At 35.0% G+C, this 27,594-nt stretch overlaps 3 protein-coding genes across 6 annotated transcripts in view; 2 read left to right on the forward strand and 1 right to left on the reverse strand.

Moving 5' to 3' along the window:
• LOC127495845 (endothelin-converting enzyme-like 1) overlaps nt 1-12,977 on the forward strand; it is a 29,547-nt gene extending 16,570 nt beyond the window's left edge. The window contains exons 8-19 of the mRNA XM_051863222.1: nt 3,070-3,292; nt 5,827-5,925; nt 8,244-8,318; nt 8,401-8,504; nt 8,996-9,054; nt 9,592-9,643; nt 10,767-10,834; nt 11,031-11,155; nt 11,242-11,307; nt 11,563-11,658; nt 11,745-11,821; nt 11,960-12,977. Coding sequence (XP_051719182.1) covers nt 3,070-3,292; nt 5,827-5,925; nt 8,244-8,318; nt 8,401-8,504; nt 8,996-9,054; nt 9,592-9,643; nt 10,767-10,834; nt 11,031-11,155; nt 11,242-11,307; nt 11,563-11,658; nt 11,745-11,821; nt 11,960-12,059 — 1,144 coding nt within the window. The 3' untranslated portion in view covers nt 12,060-12,977. The remainder of the gene's footprint in view (nt 1-3,069; nt 3,293-5,826; nt 5,926-8,243; nt 8,319-8,400; nt 8,505-8,995; nt 9,055-9,591; nt 9,644-10,766; nt 10,835-11,030; nt 11,156-11,241; nt 11,308-11,562; nt 11,659-11,744; nt 11,822-11,959) is intronic.
• Nucleotides 12,978-13,461: 484 nt separating this feature from the next.
• Nucleotides 13,462-21,566, forward strand: cep57 (centrosomal protein 57). 2 transcript variants are annotated; one of them, XM_051863228.1, is made up of 10 exons: nt 13,462-13,654; nt 15,493-15,646; nt 16,067-16,210; nt 17,976-18,097; nt 18,203-18,397; nt 18,662-18,760; nt 18,923-18,991; nt 19,080-19,282; nt 19,481-19,625; nt 19,990-21,566. In XM_051863228.1, the coding sequence occupies exons 1-10, from the start codon at nt 13,616-13,618 to the stop codon at nt 20,173-20,175; spliced, it is 1,356 nt and encodes a 451-aa protein (XP_051719188.1). In that variant the 5' UTR covers nt 13,462-13,615; the 3' UTR covers nt 20,176-21,566. The 2 variants fall into 2 exon arrangements, with proteins under 2 accessions (XP_051719188.1, XP_051719189.1); XM_051863229.1 differs by having other exon boundaries at nt 18,668-18,760.
• A 36-nt stretch (nt 21,567-21,602) lies between these two features.
• The window catches only part of LOC127495847 (ectonucleoside triphosphate diphosphohydrolase 8-like), a 42,732-nt gene continuing 36,740 nt past the window's right edge, over nt 21,603-27,594 (reverse strand). For all 3 annotated transcript variants that reach the window (XM_051863224.1, XM_051863223.1, XM_051863226.1), the window contains exons 6-10: nt 26,598-26,828; nt 26,193-26,459; nt 24,118-24,228; nt 23,797-23,934; nt 21,603-22,948 (exon numbers count right to left, since the gene is read on the reverse strand). In XM_051863224.1, the coding sequence (XP_051719184.1) occupies nt 22,745-22,948; nt 23,797-23,934; nt 24,118-24,228; nt 26,193-26,459; nt 26,598-26,828 (951 nt within the window). In that variant the 3' untranslated portion in view covers nt 21,603-22,744. The remainder of the gene's footprint in view (nt 22,949-23,796; nt 23,935-24,117; nt 24,229-26,192; nt 26,460-26,597; nt 26,829-27,594) is intronic.

The raw sequence follows: 27,594 nt of genomic DNA on the forward strand, positions 1-27,594 counted from the left end.
CAGCGCTGCAGGAATGATGTGTTTTTACTAAATACCAGTGTTTATGTGTGTTTTGTGCAGGATTTGAGTTCTCCTGTTGATCTTCTTCAGAAACGAGGTGCTTTTATGCGTAATGAGCTTCATTAGAATACATTAGCCTAATGAGCCTACTCCTGTTCCCTTGTCAGTGATTGACTTGAGTTTCAGCATTAGAATATGTTTATGTAAAGCTCGTTAATTAAATATCCGATATTGCCACACCTGCACAAACACACACAGAAAATCTGTGTATGCAAAGAGAAACAAATTACAAACAACAATCGCGTTAACAAAACACATTCACAGTGTGAAATCAAGTCTCTCTATCTGTCTCTCATTTTCTTTTCTTTTGCTCTTTTTCTCCCTCTTAATTCTCTTCTTCTTTCGCTCTCATTATCTCCTCTCTCTCTCTTTCTGCCCGTCCCTCTCGTCTCTCCTTCAATTGAATTCTGTCAGAAGTGCTTTGTTGGCGAGAGAATCGGCTTGCGGTGCCAAACCGTGTTGTGATTAAAATGCTAACGGCCGTGTGTCACAGCTTAAATATCCCAGAAGGCCACCGCATGGTGATGTCATCTCTACAAAGTGTGTGTGTGTTTGTTCGTACAAGCCAGCAAGTGTGAGATTGATCAGGCTGTGGAATAATTAGTTTAAGTTGGTCTTTTTAGAGCTTTAATTGAGCATTAAAACACTCACGTTGATAGTCACACACTAGGAAATGTTTTAACCTGTAGTTTTACTTGAGTCGTAAGTTTAGACTGCATTATTGACAGCTAAGCACAAGACAATCTAAACTTGTGTTCAAAAGTGTGTGGTCAGTACATTTTTTAACCCTCTGGGGTCTGAGGATTTTTGGGTCCCTGGAGAAGTTTTCACATGCCCTGACATTTGTGCTTTTTTCAGTTGCTTATAAACATATTAATGACAAAAGTGTCATTACACTGTATTCAGCACAAACTAGGCTACCATAATATGCGAGCAACATGTATGTACATGTTTGTATTTTTGAGAGAATAACGTTTATGCGTGGTTATTGAAAAAAAAAGTCACTGAAATAAGGCCACAAAACACATACTGAATATGTGTCCACAAGACTTCTTAAATGTTGAAGTCTAGAATTTTTGCTTCAAAATGATTTGAAAATCATCCTGACTACTCATTCACATAAAATATATTGATTTAAATTCTGTAAGACACTTTATGTTTAGAAAGACAGTATATGTGGAGGTGTGAATAATCCTGAATAATGCTGTGATTCACACCTGAGGAGACAATGACCTGCATAATGAGCCGCATAATGAGCCGTTCAGTCAGGTATGAGAGGGAGCTATAAGAAAGAACATGAGGACAAAGTAGTTTATTTTGTAGTTTATTTAGGATATAGTTAACAATAAAAATGAGAGTCAAATGCACATTTTGAGTACACAGTTTTACCTGGAAATAAATCCTGTTCAAAGATATAAGTAAACATCACTTGGCATTTTCAAGGTGTTTGATGTTTCTATACACTGGAGAAAAAAAAAAATTCCTGCTTCCAGTCAGTGATCTCACTATCATATTCATTCAGAATGTCCAATGTGGGCAATTATTTATCTCAACTTTACTCTAATCTGTGAGATAAAAGAAAAAAACCCTCTGTGAGCATGCTGATAACAGGATTAAAACTATTGTATTAACGTTAATATAATGTCCACTATGTTTAACAGAAAACATGATTTTTGTGATCTCATGCATGCACGTATTATTGCACATCATGTGAAGAAAATTTTGTATAGGCCTATTATATTTTAAATTACAGTACTGGTCAAAAGATTGGACACATTACTATTTTTAATGTTTTTGAAATAAGTCTCAAGCCTGCATTTATTTGATCAAAACTACAGAAAAAACAGCAACATTGTGAAATATTATTACAATTTAAAATAATGGTTTTATATTTTAATATACTTTAAAATATAATTTATTTCTGTTATGCAAAGCTGAATTTTCATCATTCATTGCGAACAAAAGCTTCATTGATGTGGCACTAGGCTATTTCACAGTAAACACTTCACAATCTGTCCAAAACAGACCAAAGAAATCGTCTAAACATTCATATTACCTCTGACATTTTATGTATCAAATTTGTTATATTATAGAGCCAATAAATTTTAATGTGCGGTTTAATATGTTGCTAACACATTTTATTTCAGTATATATTACATATTTCATCTCAGTATAGCAATATTTATAAAAGCTAATAAGTCATGTTTACTAATGTAAGTTATGTGTAGCAGTCTAAACGAAATCACACGTCTGCTCGAATCATTCACACAGAGACACAAAACATGCAGGATTCATATTTAAACAGTCTTTTTGCAGTTTACTATTCACAGACACTAGTCTATATCGCGTTTAGAATAAATAACTTAAGAATGAAAAACTTACCATTTACTTGGCTTGATCAAGTTCATCCTCGAAATGAAATTGAAACCAGTCTCGCTCTTCCTCTGAGGTAAATTCTTCCAGAATTATTCCTCACTGTTTTTTAAAACGATGAAAGGCACATGAATCTGGCCAAGTTTGCTACATTATTTCGAGTTGATGCGGGCATTGAATAGATCTCTCTCCGTGGGCGTGGCCGCATTAGCGGATAATGAGGTGACTTGCGAATGACTGACATCTCTCTCTTTTCAAACAGATTACATAAATTTGTTTTTGATTTGACTTATATTATTTAAAACCTGACATTTCAACATTTCTTTAGACATATGTCTCATGTTTGTGTGATAGGTACTCTTTACATTAGTTCATTTTCTGAGGACTATCAGAATGGACAGAGACGACAAATCGTTTGTTTTTACTGTGAGTGTACACAAATAAAAGAAGACATTCACAGATTTGAATAATATGTAACTCTTAATTGTATGTCCAAAATTGATGGAGTATTTTTAGTCTCTTTCGCACTGGTAAGAAAAAAAACGTGGTGGTATCGCCAGCGGCGACCACTGACCCCTGAGAGTGAAAACATTTTTATTGTATTTTCATTCTCTGTTGTCTCTCTCTCTGTCTCAGGGTTCTTCATAACTATATGTTGTGGCGTATCATAGCCGCGTTGAGCGAGCATCTCTCCACGGCGTTCCGCAGCACCATCCACGAATTCTCACGTGAGATTGACGGCACTGAACAGCAGCTGGATCTGGCACGTCTGTGTCTCAATCAGGCCAACAAACACTTCGGCATGGCGCTCGGCGCGCTCTTTGTTCAGCAGCACTTCTCCTCCTCCAGCAGAACCAAGGTGAGACGCTGTTAAAGTATCAAGTTTTCCTCAGATGAGTCTCCAAAAACTCCTTAGTACAAAATAAAAAGACACAAATTAGTCAGTACTTATTGTTATGCCTTTCTATGCCTATGATAGCTACCAGAGGGCACTCCTTTACTGCTTTATGAACTGCATTTCCCATAACCCTTTGCCTGGACTCATTGTGCTTCATTACATTCAGCTGTGCCTCATTATCCTGATTAACTCTGCCTGTATAAGCCCTGTGTTTTCTGTCAGTCTTTGCGAAGACTTGCATTTCTGAGTGTTATCCTGGTGTCCCGTGTCCCGTGTCCCGTGTCCCGTGTCCCGTGTCCCGTGTCCCGTGTCCCGTGTCCCGTGTCCCGTGTCCCGTGTCCCGTGTCCCGTGTCCCATTTGGATGGTTTGCCCCTTTGATTGTTATATGGATTACGATTCTGGACTGTCCCAATAAAGCTGCGTTTGGATCTTCAACCAATTGAAGTTGGTGTCAAAAACGACTCGCCTTTTAAATTGCTTGTAAATATCTTACTATTCTATATTATTACCAAATATTGGTTTCAATCTTTTTGTCAACTTGTTTTCTTTCAGTTAGCACAAGTTTTATATTTCTTTTTTGAACTGGTTGATCGTAGACCTCATATATTTTCTTGAAAATAAGAAAACAAATAGCAGTTATGAAGAAGTTTATTCTTAAGAAATGTGAGATTACTGGGGTCTTTTTCTCTGCAGAAACATCTCAGCAGCAAAACTCTCCACTTTGTCTTGTTTCATAGAGTTATTGAGAGATCTCATTTCTTATTTTTCTTTCTCAAGGAAAAGCGCTACACACAAATGCAAAATGTTGTTTTCTGTCTCTCTCTGTTGGTCTAATCTGTCTCTCTGGTGCCGTATCACCTTCCTCTTTTCTTTCTAATGCAGTCGATCTATTTTTCTTCCTCTGGCCCAAATGTTTGTTTACCTTTCATCTCGGTTCCTTCCTCCCGCGCTGTTCTTAGATACATAGAATGATGGATGGATCGAATCGAACTTCTTTTGAGGAAGACGTTGTTCCCAGATGGTTTGCGTGGCGGGGTGTTATAGATTTGTAAAAATCCTCAGTCAAAATGTCACTTTCGTCAGATGAGTGCAGACTTTTGCAGTTTTTCCAGCTTGCAGTTCCATACTGTTTCCCTGCACAAGCATCATCCCAGCCTCTTAAAACTTTCTATTTATGTGATAGTTCATCCACAAATGAAGTCTTTCATCATTTATAATGCGTTCCAAAACCTCTTTCTTCAGTGGAACATAAGTTTAGTAGAACGTTCATGTTTGGGGTCAGTAAGATTTTTTTTAATGTTTTCAAAGAAGTCTCTTATTCTCACCATTTAAGGCTACATTTCTTTGATTGAAAATACAGTAAAACAGTGAAATATTATTCCAATGTAAATCAGCTGTTTTCTATGTGAATATATAGTAAAGTGTAATTTATTCCTGTGATCAAAGCTGAATTTTCAGCATCATTACTCCAGTCTTCAGTGTCACATGATCCTTCAGAAATCATTCTAATATGATGATTTGATGATCAAGAAACATTTATGATTATTATCAATGTTGGAAATATTTGATATTTATACAATATTTAATATTTGTGTGGAAACAAAAGGATTATTTGATGAACAGAAAGTTCAAAAGAACAGCATTTATTTGAAATAGAATCTTTTGTAACATTATAAATGTCTTTACTGTCACTTTTTATCAATTTAATGCATCCTTGCAGAATAAAAATATGAATTTCTTTCTTTCAAAAACACGTACGGACCCCAAACTTTTTTGAACAGTAGTTTTTCAATGAAGTGAAATTGAAATAAAAGAATCCTAAAGTAATTTAAAAGAAGTCTATTTGATTTATATGCTGTATTCCAAGTCATCAGAAGTGATGAACACAATTTGCACAGTTTTTATGGCTCTTTTGACATCTGGCTTTTTTATCGGTTTGGTTATATGTTCATGCTCGTTTGAGGCCATCTCAGGTGATTCTGACCAGCTTTTAAATGAAGGTCTCACTTGACTTGCTTTTCTAATTACAAGTATGAATAATTTTTGTAACTCAAAAGTCTCCACTGCATATTAACTTCACATGAATGTGAAGAGATGTAAAAGAGTTAAGCTGCCCCTATAGAAACTCTGCTGGTCTGATTCCAGGCCGGAAATATCAAATTCATATGAGAAATTTTACAACATTACAATTACATTTATTCTTTCAGCAGAGGCTTTTCCTTATAAATGAGCAATACAACAACTGATTCATCTTAAAACAATACAATACACAACATCATATAGTTAGTTGTGCTGGAAATTTCACAGAAAAGATGTTTCATTTTCTCTTTTCATTTTAAACTTGATGGACATTATTCATATTATTCCTAACAAATGAGCCAGTGTAAGAGCATTTTTATTTGCACTAGTCTAACATTGAGATTTTAGTTAGCACGTTCCCAACCAAAAGTGACGGCACCTTTGATTGACATCTTGTCTCCGCCCCCGGCCACAGGTACAGGAGCTGGTGGAGGACATTAAGCATTCATTAGATCTGAGACTACAGGAGCTCGACTGGATGGATGACGAAACCAAAGACGCTGCCAGAGCAAAGGTGAAAACAACAGGTTTATGGCAGTTATGTTTCAATTTGAATACTGACTTTACATTCGCTTAGACCCATTTCTCAAAACTTAGGTAACTTTTTCTCTTCACACAGTGAGCACAGCAGGAGTCTATGGGCTAAACTGTGTATCATTTATAATAGCTTTGGCGCAAAATACATTCAATGATGACATCTTTCAAATTACATGAATTCTTTTCTCACTTACAGTGGATATAAAAAGTCTACACTCCTCTATTAAAACAGCTGGTTTTTGTGATGTAAAAAATGAAACGACGATAAATCATATCAGAACTTATGCAACTTATGTAAAGTGACACATTTCAGAGAAAAAAAGATAAAAATAAAAACTTAAATGACCTTACTGCATAAGTGTTCACCCCCCTGAACTAATACTTAATTGAAGCACCCTTTGATTTTATTACAACACTCAGTCTGTTTGGATCACAAAAAACAGCTGTTTTAGTTTTAAAACTCACCAATTTGCATGTTGCACGTTTGCCCTAAGTAACGCGATAACAATATTAAATTTTTTTAAATATCACGATTATACCGATATGTCGCGACACCACTAATTAACATGATAACAATATTTCATTTTTTAAATATCACGATTATGGTCAATACCGATATATCGCGACACTCCTAAGTAACACGATAACAATATTTCATTTTTTAAATATCAAGATTATGGTCAATACCAATATATCGGGACACCCCTATTTAACACGATAACAATATTTCATTTTTTAAATATTACGATTATGGTCAATACTGATATATCACGACAGCCCTAATTAACACAATAACAATATTTCATTTTTTTGAATATCACGATTATGGTCAATACCGATATATCGCGACACCCCATTTAACACGATAACAATATTTCATTTTTTAAATATCACGATTTTGGTCAATACCGATATATCGGGACACCCCTAAGTAACATAATAACAATATTTCATTTTTTAAATATCACGATTTTGGTCAATACCGATATATCGGGACACCCCTAAGTAACACGATAACAATATTTCTTTTTTTTTTTTTTTTAAATATCACGATTATGGTCAATATCGATATATCGGGACACCCCTAAGTAACATGATAACAATATTTAATTTTTTAAATATCACGATTTTGGTCAATACCGACATATTGCATTACCCTGAATTAACAAGATAACAATATTTCATTTTTTTAAATATCACAATTATGGTCAATACCGATATATCGCATCACCCCTAATTAACACGATAACAATATTTCATTTTTTAAATATCACGATTTTGGTCAATACCGATATATCGCATCGCCCCTAATTAACACGATAACAATATTTCATTTTTTTTAAATATCACAATTATGGTCAATACCGATATATTGCATCACCCCTAATTAACACGATAACAATATTTCATTTTTTTTTTTAAATATCACGATTATGGTCAATACCGTTATATCGCATCACCCCTAATTAACACGATAACAATATTTCACTTTTTAATTATCACGATTTTGGTCAATACCGATATATTGGGACACCCCTAAGTAACACGATAACAATATTTAATTTTTTTAAATATCACGATTATGGTCAATACCGATATATCGGGACACCCCCAAGTAAAACGATAACAATATTTCATTTTTTTTTTTAAATTTCACGATTATGGTCAATACCGATATATCGGGACACCCCTAAGTAACACGATAACAATATTTCATTTTTTAAATATCACGGTTTTAGTCAATACCGATATATTGCATCACCCCTAATTAACACAATAACAATATTTCATTTTTTTTAAATATCACGATTATGGTCAATACCGATATATCGGGACACCCCCAAGTAAAACGATAACAATATTTCATTTTTTTTTTTAAATTTCACGATTATGGTCAATACCGATATATCGGGACACCCCTAAGTAACACGATAACAATATTTCATTTTTTTTTTTTTAATTTCACGATTATGGTCAATACTGATATATCGGGACACCCCTAAGTAACACGATAACAATATTTCATTTTTTAAATATCACGGTTTTAGTCAATACCGATATATTGCATCACCCCTAATTAACACAATAACAATATTTCATTTTTTAAAATATTACGATTGGGGTCAATACCGATATATCGCGACACCCCTAATTAACACAATAACAATATTTCTTTTTTCTTAATAGCACGATTATGGTCAATACCGATATATCGCAAAAACTTTGTAAACATTTCCATTCGATCTCATTGCTCCTGCAGTTCTGGGATGTTTATGTTGTGAATCTCTCTCTCAGCTTCAGCACATGATGGTGATGACCGGTTATCCTGACTTCCTGTTGAAGCCTGAACTTATTGATGAGGAATATGCGGTAAGACGCTCTTGACCAATCAGATGATCAGATTTCAGACGATGTCTTAAGTTCAAATCAACCTTTTATCTCTCCTCTCCAGTTTGATGTGAACGAGAAGACGTACTTCAAGAACATCCTGAACAGCATCAAGTACAACATCAAACTCTCCGTCAAAAAGATCCATAAAGAGGTGGACAAGACGACGTACGTTTCACTACAGTATCCAAACGACTCACTTTATTCAGACTTAGAACAGTTAACTTTTCACCATAAGGGTGATTCTTTATTTAAATGAACTTCACTATTGATTTTCAAAGAGAAAATGCTTTGAAAACACAATCATTCTCTTTTAAATGGATAGATTGGGTGAAACCAACATGAATACCAATATCACATCTCTAAGAACGAGCCTCATGCATTTAAACTAGATTTTAAAGAGTTTCCCTTGTAATCATCACAGATGGTTTTGCCATTGATCCTTAAACAGTCAGTGATGTATCTTGAAACAGACGTTGAGCTAGTGTGTGTGTGTGTGTGTTATCAGACGGACAGATTGTGTCTGAACATGACGGTCAAACCAAAGAAAAATGAATCCAAACACACACACGCTTTCAGATGGTTTCATGAAATGTGTTTGTGTCCATTAAAATACAATATTCTGCAATTAAAATAACAATCTCTGTGTGTTTCCACAGGTGGCTCCTTCCACCACAGGCTTTAAATGCCTATTACCTGCCAAACAAAAACCAGATGGGTGAGTGTCATCAAACATACACACATGAATACTGAAATTAATACTTTTATTCACAAGGGACGCATTACATTGATCAAAAGTGACAGTAAAAACATTTATAATGTTACAAAAGATTCTATTTCAAATAAACGCTGTTATTTTGAGCTTTTTATTCATCAAAGATCAAAGCATGAGTCAGAAGTTGTGCTGATCTTTTCTTCTCTATTGTGTCGTATATCTGAGTGCAACGCTTCTCAAACAAGAACAAATGTAGGGCGGGGCTTGATTTTGTCTGTGAGGAATTGATTGGATGGTTGTGGTTTGCTATTGGTGGATCTCATGTGAGTGACAGGTTGCCCCGCCCTCGTCATCAGAGAAGAGAAGAGATGCTGCAAGAGGGAGGAGAAGATATTCTGATTCAAGATTATAAATTTAACACAATAATGTTGTGCACCGATAAATCATTTATAATAAACACTGCAATATTACATAACAAAACAAAAATTGTCCGTTTTGATTTCATGCTGACTTTAAAACTTTAAATGTCTCTCTCTTTAGTTTTTCCTGCAGGAATTCTCCAGCCGACCCTCTATGATCCGGAATTCCCTCAGTGAGTCCTTTAATGTTCCCGGATCAATATTCCTCTGAAGATGTCATAGTGTGAATATGTTCACTAGCAGTCCGATTACAACTGTTTAACACATCACACCACATTACAGTGATTTTACCACGGGATTATAGATTTATAGACTCAGTTGACATAGAATTGTAGAGAATTTTAAATTTAATATAAAATTTGATATAGTTGATGTGTGTTTTATAATACATCTTATACAGCCTCAAATGTTTGTGTTCAGCATCAGTGTCACATCGTTGTGTGTGTGTGTGTGTGTGTGTGTGTGTGTGTGTGGCTGCTGTGGCTTTTCTCTGAGAGCAGCTCTTGCAGATTTGTATTGATTTCCCTTCACAAAGTCTGTTAGAGAGGACAAATGTTAGCAGACCACACACACACAGACACGCACACACACACACACACACACACACACACACACACACGCACGCGCACACACACAGACACGCACGCGCACACACGCACACACACACACACTTAGCTATAGATATACAGAGATACACAGAAATATGTGGTTGTGACTGTATTGTTTTAGTATCATTGATATTCTATTATAGTTTCTGTAAAGTTTATTTTCATATTTTTATAGGTTTTATTTTTATATTTTCTGTTATTATTGTAAATTTAGTTTAGTTTAGTTTAATTTTTAACAATTTAGTTGTATGTTTTTGCCATTTTTATTAATGTTATTTCAGTTTCAGTTTTAGTTACTTTAGTTAAATCAAGTTAAACTAAATGTAACATAACATGTAATATACATATATATATATATATATATATATATATATATATATATATATATATATTTATGGTTTTTATTTTAAAATAACCCTGGTGTGTTTGTACCTTCTTAACCATATTTTCGGGACAAATTTGTTCCCAGAAATGAGTTAAACCTGACACAACCTTCTTTTAGGGATGTTCTCGTTTGTAAAAACAATATGAAAATAAAGTAATTAAAGGTTTTTTTTTTTATTGTAAAACTGCAGTGATTTTTCTGTCAGGGTCAGTGTGTAGGTTTGACTCTCTGCTGCCTCCTGCTGTTCACAGCTGTGATGCACATGAAGATCTGATGACATTCAGTGTTTTTCCTCTGTCTTAGGTCACTGAATTATGGAGGAATCGGTGCGATCATCGGACACGAGCTCACACACGGATACGACGACTGGGGTGAGAGACAGAAACTGAACAGTCAATCAAGCTTCACCTGTAATAATCCACACACAGCAGATCTCACCAGGACGTTTCTGAATAACACAAATGCAGCAGTGAAATATATGAATCATGACTGGTCACTGTGTGGAGTTTGGCATATGATGTCATTTTTTGATTTAGAGTCATGTGACTTCTTCCTGTTTGCCAATAGGTGGGCAGTACGATCGTTATGGCAATCTGAAGCAGTGGTGGACGGAAGAGTCGTACAGGAAGTTTCAGAAGAAGTCGGAGTGTATCATCAAACTCTACGACAACTTCACGGTGTACAACCAGAAGGTACGGAAACACACACACACACACACAAGTGTGATCTGGTGTGCACACTAAAACACGTGTGTGTGTGTGTGTCTGTGTGTGTGCAGGTGAACGGGCGTCTGACGCTGGGCGAGAACATCGCTGATCTGGGCGGACTGAAGTTGTCTTATTATGTGAGTTTCATCAGAATCGGAATGTCGCTCTGTTCCAAATCAGAATGTTGGAATTTACAACTTCCTACCTGGAAAAGTGCAAATTAAAGTCGATCTACCAACTTAAGAAAATCTCATGAACATTGAAAAAGGAACATTTTTTTGCATCAAACTGGTTTTGCTGTAGTTCTTTATTTTTTAATTCATAAAAAGGGGGGTAAATGTAGTAAACATACATAGTAAAACCTGTGTGTGTGTGTGTGTGTGTGTGTGTAGGCGTATCAGAAGTGGGTTCGTGAACATGGGCCGGAGCGTCCTCTCCCAGGACTCAAATACACACACGAGCAGCTGTTCTTCATCGCGTTCGCTCAGGTAACCGCATTAGTTCATTCTGGTTAAGGGATAATCTGCTCTTAGATCCTGTAGTCCAGAAATCTTTCTGCACATTCTCATCACAGAACTGGTGTATGAAGAGACGATCACAGTCGATTTACCTGCAGCTGCTGACGGATAAACATGCACCTGAACATTACAGGTACACACATTTCATTCATATTCATCCTTACAATCATTAACGAAGTCGTGTATTGGTGATTATTACTCAAGTGTCACTCGTTGTCTTTGTTCTGGCGTGTTTTAATCGTTCTGTATGTTTGTTATTGTCTGTCTGCAGGGTGATCGGCAGCGTGTCTCAGTTCGAGGAGTTCGGCCGTGTGTTTCACTGTCCCAGAGGTTCGCCCATGCACCCCCTCAACAAGTGCGCCGTCTGGTGACCTTTGACCCCCGAACGTCTCCTCACGCCCTCGTGATCCGAGCTGCTCCCACATCGCGATCCAGTCACGACATGTTTGATGTTTACAGCATTTGATCAGAAATCAACCTGCGCTCGTCATGTCCCATATCTCCACGGATCTTTCTTTTGAAATGTTTATTTTTATATTCTGATGCGGAGTGTGGCTGATGTTTGTATGGACTGTTTTTGAGTTGTGTGTGTTTGTGAGAGAGACGCGGTGCTGTATCGTAGGCATGTTGACGTTTTGATATGACGTGTTTTGTCAGAGAAGTTTGGTGTTTTTTAAGTAGAATCGGGCTGCTGGACTGACTGAGGCAAAGATCAAAAGATGCTCGATTTCACGTCCACGAGCTTTTCTCAAATCACATTTTTAATGTGAATGTCAATGTTTTGGACCTTCATTTTGTTTCCCACTCAGGACAGAGACCACATGGCATTCTGGGATACTTCCAGACTTATTTTTGAGATAAAAATGAGAGTTCATGTTCCTGATGTGATTGTTTATGTGATGTGACCTTTTTGTGATGGAAGATGTTCTTTTAATTTCTCACAGATGAATTCTGGACTTCAAAATAACCCCAAATAACATTTATGCAACCGCAGCCTCCCTCCAGTGTGAAGAAGTTAACATGGGTTATTATTACAGGACTTTAATTTTGTATAAAGTTTTTGCTCATGAAAGATGACAGAGTAACTTTGTACAGATGCATTATATGAGAGTTTAGAAAAATGTACAGGTCGAATAAAGCATGTTTCCTGTTAAAAAGAAAAAGTTTGAAAACATAAAACACACACAAACCAAGAGAAGTAAAATTTCCTCAGTGTTCAATGAAAACTTGGAAAATGCTGAATTCTCCATAATCCATGTTTGGAATAAAACAAAATCACATGCAACCTTTGACAGATCTTTCTTTTAATTACTTATAGAAAACTATTTACACACTATTTACGTTACGTGTTGAATTTAAATACAGATGTTGGGACTTTTATTCTATTTTTGCCCGTCAGTCGCTAACCAACACTCAAGCCATAGAAAGAGTTCATTTCTCTGATATTACATGATATGATGTGTTATTTTAAAATGTGAAATTGATCATATGAACAGTTTACTACTACGTTTTAATTAGATACTCAAACAGACAACAAATATCTGTGAAAACTGATGTTGGCGCCTCTGTGGAAACCCAGAGCTGGATGTCGTCGCTTCCGGTAAAGTAATTTACGCTGTATAAAATATATTTTTATTTTAAAAAAGCGATTAAACTGATAAAAACTATATTAACTAGTAGATTAATCGTTTTCCAAAAACAGAAATATTGCACATAACCTTTAAATATTACAATTCACGTCTCGTGACTTTTATTTACATTTCTACAGTCCGGATGTTGTCATCGCTGACTTCACAACCTCTGCTTTGCGCGCTTGTGTTTTGTTTCCTGTTTGCACAGCCACCAAATTCACAACAAACAGAACTAAAACTCATAAAACGTTAATTGAATTTAATTAAATATGATTGAAGATTAAACTCGCATTTTAATGGACACGAACTCAAAACCCTCCGCGAGGCGAGAAAAGGTAAAAACAACATTACAGCTTCAACATTCACACACATTCAGCATGAAGCAGCTTTAAACTTAATATAGATTACATGACATCTATTGAAATTAACAAAGTATAATGTTTAATTAAACTTCATATATATAGAATCATGTTTGAAATGTTTCATTTAACTATCGCACATTAAAATGAACACCAGGCATTAAAATCAAACTGTAAATATTATTATACTAAATATACTCACAGATCATGAACTTTAACTTCCTCAAAACTTTATTGATGTTTCTTCCTGATTTTGATCATTTCTGCTGTTTTTGCGTTTTTTAACTGAATTTAAAACTCATTTCTAAACCCAGCAGAGTTTAAAACAAAACATACTGCATTTTTAAGACTCAATATTTGTTTTCTCTGGGAAAAAGTATTTTTGCAGTATCGTTCAAACAGATCAATAAACTCAAATCATGTCAATATATGTCGTTTATAATAAACTGTAATATATACAGGCTCATTTTTTAAGTCAGAATTTCCACTATTGATCTGAATCAAGATTCATCCAATATTTACTGACAGATTATTTTTATTTTGGTAAATGTTTGAGTTAGACTCACTTCACAAATATCTTTATTAATTAGTAATAAAAATGTGACAGATTCTTCAAACATTATGATCATTTTTTTTGATGATTCTATTTCTTTCATCTGCTAAATAATTACATTTTATTTGTTTATGTATTATTATGTAATTATTTTTATTTTATTTTTCTGTTTTTGTTTCTTCTATTTTTATAATCACATCTATAATATTTGGGTCAATGACGTGACGGGTCATTTGTTTGTCCGAAGGTCTTAATAATAATAAAAAGATGTGAGGTATAAGGTAGCACAACTAGATCTCTTTTATTGAATCCAAAAGGTATTAATTATATTTTTCTACATATAAAGATTTTGAAGTGTCAAAAGGTCATTCGGTTTAACCGTCCAAAGGCCAATACACCATTTCATTTATGATTAAAACATCTTAAAATGTAATAAATTTATATATTTTTTATTCTGGCATGATTTTATAACATCATATATCAACATAGTGAAAAATGATATTAAAATTATGTGTAGAAGTCGTTGCTTTGTTATGAGAAAGAATGTCCGGAAAAATGAATTTCATTGATGTCATTCGGAGTAACCAATATAAAGAGACCATTTTGGATCAAGTCATGTGGTCAGTATCATGTGACAGGATGTGACATCATTCAGACACCTGCAAAGGACCACGTGGTCATGAAGCAAAGTAACTAACTCTCTCTTAACTAATTGAAAAATTAATGTTTTCACTTGATCATACGCATGTCCCGAAACATCAGGTCATTCGGTACAACCGCTATAAAACATGGAAAATGTTGTAATATTTTAAAAACTTGTACTAAATATAAAATTTTTGATTGTCCTTTTGCTAGCTAGCTAGATATCAGCCTGTTAGCATTGTTTGAAAATATCATCATTTGGTAAAACCGAAATTTTGGTTAAACCGAATGACTTTTTTTAGTGACAAATTTTGTCCATCTTGTAAAAAATGACAAAATCAGTGTTAATTGATTATAAAAACCACATAATCTCATTGTTAACACTTAATAAAACTTCAAAATTAATTACATCTTCATTATGTTTTTTTTACACTTTTAAACACCTTATTCGTCAATGGCCCGTTTATTTATTCATTTATTTATTTTGGTTGTATTTGCCCTTTTTGCCTATGTGTATTATATGTGTCACATTTTGTGTGAATGCTCTTTAACGTCTCCTGAGGTGTTTCTACGGTATGATTTTGTGTCTCACTCTGTGTTTTGTGCTGTAAATCTACAGGAGGGTGTGATGGCGCCCCTCAGAGGCCGAGCGATGTCTGACAGCGTGTCTCTGCCGTCTTACGCCGAGTATCCCGCGAGACGTCCCTTCATCAACACACCCCTGCCCTTCACAAACAGACCCGTGAGAGCCTTTCCTGAGAGCAGCAGTGCAGGTACACACACACACACACACACACACACACACACACACACACACACACACGTGATGATGACACCTGACGCTCAGATACACTCATGACACGAGCCTCATCCGTATAGATAATGACGATCCAGTGACAGCTGTATGCTTCGCTCATTAATAATTCACTACTTCAGCTCTCATGCAGCACACAACTGCTGACGTGAAGGTTTTGGTGAACAGCTCCACCTGCTGGAGACTTACGACTTCTGAGTTCAGATTCAATTTCTTAGTTTTCTTGCATTTACACTGGAAAAATGCATCTGATTAATGGATCAAAGCAGCTTGACATAAGAGGAACATCACTGCAGGCGATCATCTTAAACTTCTTCACCTTGAATGTAAATATGAGCAGTGGAGCGACTGAACGAGATGAAGAACTGTGTGTTTGCAGCCATTCTTTCAGCGCTGAAGAACCTGCAGGAGAAGATTCGTCATCTGGAGCTGGAGCGATGTGACGCTCGACAGAAGCTCCAGACCGTCTCCAGAGAATCCACACACTCCCCGGAGAGACCGGCAGAGCGCCACACACACACCGGTCTGATTTACACATTATCATATTTATTCATATTTTGAATTAGATTTGTGACCCTGGAGCACAAAACCAGTCATAAGTCACATGGGTATATTTGTAGCAATAGCCAAGAAAATATTGTATGGGTCAAAATGATTGATTTTTCTTTTATGCCAAAAATCATTGTTTCATGAAGATATTTTGTAAATTTCCTACTGTAAATATATCAAAAATATATTTCTGTGAGTGGATATGCATTGCTAAGGACTTCATCTGGACAACTTTAAAGGTGATTTTATCAATATTTAGATTTTTTTGCACCCTCAGATTCCAGATGTTCAGATAGTTGTGTCTCATCAATGGAAATATTATTTATTCAGCTTTTATGATGATGTATTTTTAAAATTTCATTTTCAAAAAATTGACCCTTATGTCTGGTTTTGTGGTCCAGGTTCACATTTTATTTTTTATATTTTCCTCAGTTTTCATTTTAATTTTACTTTAATTTAATTTTTTTTACTTTAATTTTAATTTTTCAATTTACATTTTAGTCATGTTATGTGCTTTTGACATTTTTGTTTTTTTAATATATTTAAAATTATTAAAATATATTTTATGTATTATATATACTTGATTTATTTAAATATTTCTTTTTTAAAATATATATTAAATATTTAAATAATTCCATTCAGTGCTATATGTATTTCTAATTCAGTTTTAGTTTTCAGCTGTAGTATTTTTTTAGTACTTCTTCAGTATAGAAGTTTAGAACTTCTTTTTTTTCTAATTTTTTCTTAAGTTTTTATAAGTTTACATTTTTTCCATACTAAAATAATTAGAACTTAAAATAAAAAAAGACACATTAAAAAAAAAAAAAAAAAGAAAGAAATCTAATAAAAATGACAAAAACACGCAACAAAATTAAAATCTATTAAATTAACATTTAATTAAAATGGAAATAAAAAAAATACCATTCAAAATATTAATTTATTGTTAATTATATATAATAAATTAATATAATTTATATATTTATTTTTTATATTTTGCTCAATTTTCATTTTATTTTTTAAATTTAATTTTAGTTTTTAATTTTACATTTGTCATGTTATGTGCTTTTGACATTTTAGTTTTTTAATGTATTTAAAAATTTAAAAATATATTTTATATATTATATATACTTGATTTATTTAAACATTTCTTTTTTAAAATATATATTAAATTTTTTTAAATGTAATAAATAATTCTATATAGTGTTATATATATTTCTAATTCAGTTTGTTTTTAGCTGTAGTATTTTTAGTACTTCAACTTCTTTTATTTCAGTTTAGATCTTCTTTTTATTTCTATTTTTTACATTTTCCCATAGTAAAACAACTAGAACTTAAATTAAAAAGACATATTTAAAAAAAAAAAATGTATTAAATCAACATTTAATTAAAATGATTTTTTTCTTTTTAAATATTGATTTATTATTAATTATATATAATTAATAAATAAATAAATAAAAAATAAAAATTATATAGCTATATTTTTAATTTCATCTTTAAGCACTGGTTGACACAAAGTTTTATTCTTCAGCCTCAAGCGTTCCTGTTTCTATAACTGGTCTTTTTTTCGTACATTTCCAGGTATTTTTATGAATCTTTATTGACAGAACAGTGACGTTCAGATCTCATAGTTTTCTCCTGATATAGTGAAGAAGATTTGATGTGGTGAAGCTCACAATCTGTGCTGCTGTCTGACTCTTACGTTAGTTTGATGTGACCTGAGTGTGTGTGTGTGTGTGTAGATCTGATCTCTCAGCTGACTGCGGCCGAGACTCGATGCTCGCGGTTGGAGAGACAGTTGGAGCACATGAAGAAGACCGTAAGAAACACAGAATCAGACAGAACCGCTGTGCTGCGACAACAGGTGCGTCACACACACTCACACACACCTGAATTACAGTCTGACCCTCGATGTGTGTAGAGACACATTCATGACCTGTGTGTGTGTTTAACCCGTGGTGTTGCGCAGGTGTCTCTGGAGCGTCTGGGTCCTGCGGATCAGGCTGACGTCCAGCTGACGCTGCAGAAGCTGGATGTTCTGGAGCAGGAGTATCACCGACTGACGGAGACTCAGAGCGCCGCGGAGAGGAAGATCAGACAGCTGGAGAGGAAACTACAGGAAGAGGAACATCAGAGGAAACTGGTGCAGGACAAAGCAGCGCAGGTGAACTGTGGAAGATGACATTATCCAACATATCCATCACTCACTCACCAAAACAAACAAACGTGTAGCGCTCGCTTTCACTGTGTGATGAAGATGAGTACAATGAGCCTGATATATGGGGGCAAATATGACCCTCTGGGTTTTTGCATATTTCAGTATTCTCCATATTATATATTCAAATTTCAATATTAGTAGTTGGAATGAGCCCAAAATTTAGTATAGTGTGTGTGATGTTAACGTGTCCTCTCTCTGTTCTGTGGTCAGTTACAGACGGGTCTTGAAGCCAATCGTCTGCTCATTCAGTCTGTTTCTCCACGTCCTCACAAACCCAGCAGAGTCAAACAGAAGAAAAGCTCATCAAAGGTAAACGAGTGCAGACGGATCAGATACTACAAATACTAGAGCTGGGCCATGTGACCAAAATCTTTATCGTGATAGAAGTCATTTTCAACCACAGTGAGGAACGACATCACAATATTGAACATTTGACTGATTAATGTGAGACGCTCGTGTGTGTTTCTGCAGAAACATCCGTCGCCCCCGCAGCCGCATTACAGACTCAGTCTGGGAGACGTGCCGTTTGTGACCGGGACGGTAATCACACTGACACTGCAGCGTTTGAGTGTGTTGCTGATGATGATGTTAGTGCAGCATGAGTGTGAGTGTGTGTGTGTGTGTTCAGTCGACAGGCTCGAGTCACTCGGTGCGAGCAAACGTCCAGCGCGTCCTTCATCTCATGAAGCAGCATCATCCTCAGCTGTGTAACGAGCGAGTGCTGGGACACGCTGAGAGCAGTGGCTCCTCCTCTTCCTCTTCCTCCTCCTGCAGTGAAGAGCTGTCGGAGCTGCTGCTGACGCTTCAGGACGAGTTCGGACACATGAGCTTGTGAGGCTTTCTTCACTTTAGAGTTCCTGAAGAGGTTTTCACCCTCTCATGTTACAGTATCAAAACAGTCAGTAAAGAGGTTGTACAAAAATCCCCTCTAATGTTCCTCATGAGAAAACAACAACATGAGGAAGAATAAATGACGATCATGTTGAAGTACGCAGAGGTGATGCTCACGGTGTCTTGTGTTTCCGTCAGCGAGCAGCAGGAGTTGTCCAGACAGATCCAGTCGTGCGCTTCGGATCGGCTGCGGCAGGATTTGGAGCGTGATATGGAAGCGCTCATGAAGAGGATGGAGAATAAAGGAGAGCAGATCGCTAAAGTCCGTCGCCATCAGACTCAGGTGACACCGGCCTGTATGAGTATTAACATGTTCACAAATTCAAGCTCATAAAAGACCTTAAATATGATATAATAAAAGTCTTATTTATCATTTCGAGAGGTCTTAAACTACGATACGGCCTAATGTGATTTATTAAACCTAAATAAATCTGAGCGCTGCATGTTTCAAAGTCAAGACACGGCGCTGTTGCGTATTTTACTGGCTTGCGGTTTCAGAGCAGCTAGTAATCAATGTTTATTTTATGGTGTTTCTATTGTTCAGTGCTGTAATACATTACAAAATAAGAGTCCTGCTTCATTTCTGGCTTATTTGTATTTAAAATGGAAAGAAAGTCTAAGAACATTATTTAACACTTGTCTGGCAGATGGAGAAGTTGAGGAAACAGTGTGGTAAACAGAGTCCCGGCGAGGTGAAGGTCCCGACCCGCGGAGGCTCAGCGACGGGGAAAGCGAGGCCCGGCGAGCGCAGCAGAGACAGCCTGCGTCTGCTGAAGGACATGCGCTCGCTGCAGACGTCACTGCGCTCGGATCAGATCCGCTGGGAGTTCTGACGGACACGATCAGATTTTGGGAATGACACAAAAACATGTTCAGGTCAAAGGTCAGCAAAAAAAAAAAAAACGAAAGATAGAACATTGCAGTTGGCCTGAAAATTATTTTGACATTATTTTCATGACAATTTTTAGTTCTGTGATGCTGTATTTTTACTGTATGATATTAAAGTGTAAATTATTTAGTTTTTTTTATTTAATCATTTAATTAGGCTTGAAGGCAGTACAACAAATATTAAAAATGTAAGAAATTTAAAATATATTTTTTAAATTATACATATTTTTTTACATAATTTTTAATGTAAATATTTTTTACATTTTTTTTTTTCATCACATAATTGGCATAAATGTGCTAAATTGTCATTAAAATAATGTCACTGCAGAGAATCTCAATATTCTTAAAGCAGCTCTAACTGTAATTATGAATAGAATATAATGTCTTACTTTATTCTTGTCCGGGTCACATGATCAATAAAAACATCACATGGTTTTGACAGGTTCCATGAGGTTCACACTTTGATCTTTTGAGCTTTATTTGATCTCATTTTGTTTGTTTGCTGCTTAGTTTTTCAGATGTTTGTTTGATTTGTTTGAAGGTTTTGTACATGAATCCTTACAGAATCAGTGTAATTACAGCACTCATCAGTAATTAAGATTCAAATGAATTAAGATTCCCTGTGAAACTGTTTTATTTCATTTAATTTCCATCAGTATTTTTGTCTTTTATCACATGAAAATGTTCTATTATGTGTTAAGAATGTTTCTGGAGCAGAATAAAGAACCGACCGAACTGCACATGCTCAGTAAGATCTGAAACTGATGAACTACAGCTGGATCTACCTCCACTATTACCCAGAATTCCTGTGCAGGATGTTTAAACCTAAATGGTGACTTGTTTTTCATGTTTAAAATGAATCATTCCAAGAACCAGTTTTTGTTTGGTCTGGTAACACTTTACAATACGGTTTCATCAGTTAATTACACTAGTTAACATGAACTAACCGACACTTCCACAGGATTTACTAAAACATTTCAAATGAAAATATTGCTTATTGTTAGTTAATGCATTAAATGAGACCTTACTGTAAAGTGTTACCTTTGGCTTTTATTACATCGTTTACATATATTTCTGTTGTAAAATCATTTTGTGTGTTTCTCTGTGATAGACTGAAGGTGAGATGTGACCAGTTTAACCAATATTACACAAAAAAAACCAAAAAAACAAACATATAATGGATTTTATTTGAATTGAGCAGTGATTTGTTAAAGCTACAGATGGTTTTACGTGTGTGTGTGTGTGTGTGTGTGTGATCATACACTGGTGCTCAGAATGACTTTAAAATATTTGAAATATTTATTTTTACAGCACTGAATAAAAATCACATGAATGACGTGTTTGTGATTGTTTTGACTGAAACGGCAAAGGAGTATTTTAAGAAATTTATTTAATTGAAAAGTATAATTATTACATTTACATTTAATCATTTAGCAGACGCTTTTCTCCACAGTGACTTACAAATGAGAATAGTAGAAGCAAACAAACAACAGTATGCAAGTGGCACGTCAAGTCACAGTTTCATCGGTAAAGTGCTCGCTTTTTTTTTTTTATATACACACAAATAGATGGAAAAATATAAATAAAAAGTAAGTGCTAATATTATTGGGTCAGGTGTTGATGAAAAAGATATGTCTTTAGCAAATTTTTGAAAATGACTAAAGACTCAGCTGCTTGATGTACAGTATATAACTTTTTTTCATATCAAATTGAACAAAATTTAAACATCCTTTTTCCAAATCATGTTTTTGTCTTACCACGATTCACTATGGTAATAATGTTATAAGTGTTTATATTTTAGACCTGATGCAGGTAAATTGCATCATACATCACTCTCCCGTGCGTCTTATCTGTTAAGAAAAGTTGCTCCGGCTCCTTCAAAAACAGAATGTGACAGAGCTCGTAATAAAACAAGAATCAACATAACCCTAAACAGCTAGAGGAACAAAAGTTACATAGTGTACCTTTAACTAATGTTAACAAACAGAACCTTATTGTAAAGTGTTACCAAAATACAAGTGTTCAATGTTTGTTCACTTTGTGTTTAGAAGAGCTGAATATGAATGACACAAGAGAATGTTTTTACTCCAAACAAAAGAAAACAATGTTATTTACCGTCACCTACAGTACAAACATGTACAAATACCAGAAAATAGAATCAAAGTGTGTGTAAAAAGTAATGGATGTTATGTACACGAGGCGACGCAAAAACCACTTATTGCACAAGAAAACAATAGCATCATATCTGTAATAATGATAACTCAAAATACAATGGAGAAATAAGAAACTCTATAAGAAAGCATTTAAATTATTTAAAGTTGACCGCCAGCATGGTTTTTAAATATATGTATTTTCTTTGAAATACAGCAGAAATAGTTCGAAAAATTAAATGTTCAAAGCCAGAAATCCATAACATTTCCTCACATGGTCACACTGAACTTTTAACTGCTACAGAATTCAACAAAGGAAAAAACATCTAATTTTTGTTATCTTAATGTCAAAATCTATCAATTATTACGCTGTTGATGGCAACCTTGTGAACAAAACCAGGATGACTATAATAAGTAGACTGAGGAAGAGGACAAATACGATGAAGAAAGTCTGAGCTGCCCATTGACTGTGCACCACACCTGTCACCGCTCCGGGGCTTTCAGAGGGAATCACGTTGGTCAGGTTCAGCATGTAGCCCAACGTCCACCCGATATCTACGTCTGCTACCTGTAACCATCATGAGATCATGTATGAATACAAATCCCCACGTCACACTGATCTTTATGACTTCCTCATACTGGTCATCTGATATATGGGCCATTGTGATCTTGAGCAATGCAAGTAACCTCAGTTACTTTATATTATCTAATGATTTATGAATCACTGAATATCAATATTCAATTTGCTATATTAAAGAGGTGGTTGATTTATTTCCTTTTTTTTTTTTTAACTTTAGTTAGTGTGTAATGTTGCTGTTTGATCATAAACAACATCTGCAAAGTTATGACGCTCACAGTTCAATGCAAAGAGAGATATTTTCTTTTACAGAAATCGCTTTTTAAGGACTACAACAAACGGCTGGTAGGGACTACAACGAGCTTCTTCCTGGGTTGTCGACATCACTAACTCTAAAATCTAAAGTCTCTCCATCAGTGTCGACTCCGGTTTGAACAATGTAAGGCTGAACACCGTTACTGACAATCCTCATTTTGGCTGCGTGAGATTCTCCAGCTTTGTTGTTGTTGAGCGACCGAAGCGTGAGCCGTTAAAGCTCCGCCCTCTCTTGGAAAGGGGGGCGGGAGCAGCAGCTCATTTGCATTTAAAGGGACACACACAAAAAGCGTGTTTTTGCTCACACCCAAATAGGGGCAAATTTGACAAGCTATAATAAATGATCTGTGGGGGATTTTGAGCTGAAACTTCACACACACATTCTGGGGACACCAGAGACTGATATTACATCTTGTGAGAGGGGCATTATAGGCCCTTTAATAAGGATTTGAGATTGATATGTATGTATGTATGAAAAGTATATATTCATATTATTGAACAACTTATAATAATACGTTCCTTACCTGTTTCTCAAAAGTGATTTGATTCCAGGTGTTACTACTGAACTTGTATCCTTTCAGAAGAATAGTCATAATATAATTTGCAGAAGCACAATAATCCCTCAGAGTTTTTACATTAATGGATGGGTTTTCAACAACAAGCTAGAGAAAGGAATAAAGATCATAACCATGAATTAAAAGATCATCATTATAAATGATAACACCAGCATTGTCAAATTCACTCTACATTTAATCATACTGTAATTGACATGATCAAATCTAATCTCACCAGGATTTTTACTATGAAATAGAATTTACAATGTGTATTAGTATCTGTGGACTCACAGTGCTCAAGTCTTTGTTGCAGTGAGTCTCAATAGTGGAAAGAACCTGTGTCAGTTCAGCTTTTGGCGTAAGACCAAGAAAGTTGAAGATGTGGAAGTATGAGGAAAAAGCCTGAAATATACATAGAGTGTAGCTTTTACAGTTATTGTAAGAAGAGCAAAACAATGAAGTACAAAGCATAGAGGACAATTTCCATACAGACATCACTAAAAGTGTTGATTTAGTTCAGTGAAGGATTCATCAGAATTCAAACCAGCGACTCGTCTTTTTAAACTGTTCAAACTCATAATCATAACTCAGGTAAAATCTTATTTCCTTCACCGTGGCCCCTTACAAGAAAAAAATAAGTATACTTAAAGTTAATTTTATTGAAGTTCAAGTATGCTTTATGTAGTAAGCATAATATAAATGTACTAGTAGTATACTTGTGAGTATACTATTTCAGTACTTGGGATTAAATTGGCCCACTTTTTAGTGTATAATGTATACTTTTAAGTGTAAAAGTAAACTGAATACACAACTATTTTACAACTACATTTTTTTTGTTTGTACTGCCACTATACTACAACTGAACTTATAGGCATACTTAGTTTACTAGTAAAATACTTTAGTTTATTAAAGTTAGTTTATGAAAGTACACTTTGAAGTGGACTCAGTAATCTACTAGTTTAGTAGTTTTATACAGCAATATGTTTTCTTTAAGTGAACTTAACATTGTACTTATAGTTTACTATTTATATATTATTTTTGCACTTTAAGTATACTACCACGTTCCTGTTCATGTATTCATTTTTTATACTATAAATATACCTTTAACTGTAGATTTTAAGTAAATTCCTATGTATACTAGCAGTGGAACACAAAAATTCACATACTCAGAATTAGGAACATATCTGTTTGCATTATAAATCAATATTTTCAAACAATGTAAGTTTATAAGACAGTATGTAAAACTATGTGAAAAAGTATTTAATAGGCTACTCAGTCAAAAGAGTAAATGGGTCAATGACGTGACGGGTCATTTTTTTGTCCAAAGGCCTTAATAATAATAATTAAAAACATAGATGTGACATCCAAAGTATGTAAGGTAGCACAACTAGATCTCTTTTATTGAATCCAAAAGGTATTAATTATATTTTTCTACATATAAAGATTTTGAAGTGTCAAAAGGTCATTCGGTTTAACCGTCCAAAGGCCAATACAGCCATTTCATTTATGATTAAAATATCTTAAAATGTAATAAATGTATATTATTTTTCATTCTGGCATGATTTATAACATCATATATCAACATAGTGCAAAATGGTATTAAAATTATGTGTAGAAGTCGTTGCTTTGTTATGAGAAAGAATGTCCGGAAAAATGAATTTCATTGATGTAATTCGGAGTAACCAATATAAAGGGTCAATATCATGTGACAGGATGTGACATCATTCAGACACCTGCAAAGGACCACATGGTCGTGAAGCAAAGTAACTAACTCTCTCTTAACTAATTGAAAAATTCATGTTTTCACTTGTTCATACGCATGTCCCGAAACATCAGGTCATTCGGTACAACCGCTATAAAACATGGAAAATGTTGTAATATTTTAAAAACTTGTACTAAATATAAAATGTTTAATTGTCCTTTTGCTAGCTAGCTAGATATCAGCCTGTTAGCATTGTTAGAAAATATCATCATTCGGTAAAACCGAAATTTTGATTAAACCGAATGACTTTTTTGGTGACAAATTTTGTCCATCTTGTAAAAAATGACAAAAGCAGTGTTAATTGATTATTAAACCCACATAATCTCATTGTTAACACTTAATAAAACTTGACAAAATTTATTTTATCTCCATTATGTTTTTTTTTTACACTTTTAAAAACCTTATTCGTCAAAGACCCTAACACAACTACAAGCCGAGTACACGTAGAATACTTAATTATACTTTTGAGAATATCTCCATCAAAAGATCGGGTACAAATACAGGCAAAATATATTTAGACTTTTCTGTCAATATGTTGATTATTCTAATTCTAAGTAATTTTAAGTATATTTCTGAGAAAAAGTAGACTAAAAGCAACACTCACATAGAATTCGCCATTGACAGGAGGCTGATAGACACCGTTGAAACCACAGTCTGGTGATAAGGCACAGTCTGTGAGGTTAATTATGTTCTCAATTGAAGAAAGACAGGAGGGCGAATTACCCGTTCCTGAGAAAGTGACTTTAGCATTGGGGTTAAAATTGATTGGTTTCTCCACACAAGGGGAGTTGTAAAGTTCAGCCAGAGTAACACTGACTATATATCCTTTGGGGTAGCATGGGTTATTGACGGCAGATGATGCCCCAGCAGTCTGGATGGAGGAAAAAAGAAACATAAAAGACATTCAATGTGTCCATATATCTATTTTTAGACACTTTCTTTCTAAACCCATGTAAAAAACTGCTATGGTAAACCTACTGATATTGAACTATGTAACCATAAAACCAACCTTGTGAAGGTAGGCCTGAAGCTTCTTCAAAGCCTGGTCCATGCCGTAGCACAAGTAGCTGTGTGTGTACACCTCATACTTGTACCCATAGAGCGTGAAATTTGAAGTAGAATTGGGGCCTTTCACTGGGTCTATTGGGGTGAATGAAATTTGTGTTGATGCGCCACCGAGATCTAGAGCTCCAACAATCTTTCCTGCTTTGGGGTGGATCCAAAAGCCCTCAAATGTGTGCTGCAAGAAAAACCATTAAGAGATGTTCTAACAAAAGAGAAGTGTAGTAAAATGTCAATTTTAGTAACAATACAGCATTAAAAAGATATTTTGAGCCGCTAATCTGACACCAACCCCTAAAACTACCCAGAATAATTTCTGAAAACCATGTACTGTTATAAATAAAAGCACAACAGACAGAGAGGTTTGTTGTGAAAATGTCAAAAGTGGTACCAGAAGCAGTTCTAATGACGATGTGTTGCAGTCGCAGTCCTCTCTGGTGATATATAACAGTTTTGGATGAGGTACAGAGCAGAATTTTAGTTATTAATTCATGAGAATACGAATCTGGCTTCTCTCCGTAAAGAAGCCCATTTTAAATGTACATCGACTGAAGCAGCATGTTGCAATTTGTGACGTAACATTTCTGGATGTTTTTAACCATTTTGTTTGCCGTGAGACACAAAAGGTGTCAACTGACAACACAACCATAGGATATACCAAAGCACAACATAAATTCACAAAAATTTTAACACCTGTTTGCCACCTGATGTCACCTGTTGGAGTTTGGGTTCCTTGCCGCTATCGCCTTTGGCTTGCTTAGTTGGGGACACTTGACATTTGATATTCAACAGTGTTTTGATCTGCCTGCATTGACACCACTGTATGCGAACTGAACTGAGCTGGATGATGACATCACTGTTTACTCCAATGCAGATAAATTAACTAAATGAATAACTATTGATTCTTACATCAGAATGAATCAATACTGAATTTACTTAAGATG

Source organism: Ctenopharyngodon idella, chromosome 15 (genome assembly GCF_019924925.1).
Source record: "Ctenopharyngodon idella isolate HZGC_01 chromosome 15, HZGC01, whole genome shotgun sequence".
NCBI classification, from domain to species: Eukaryota; Metazoa; Chordata; class Actinopteri; order Cypriniformes; family Xenocyprididae; genus Ctenopharyngodon; species Ctenopharyngodon idella.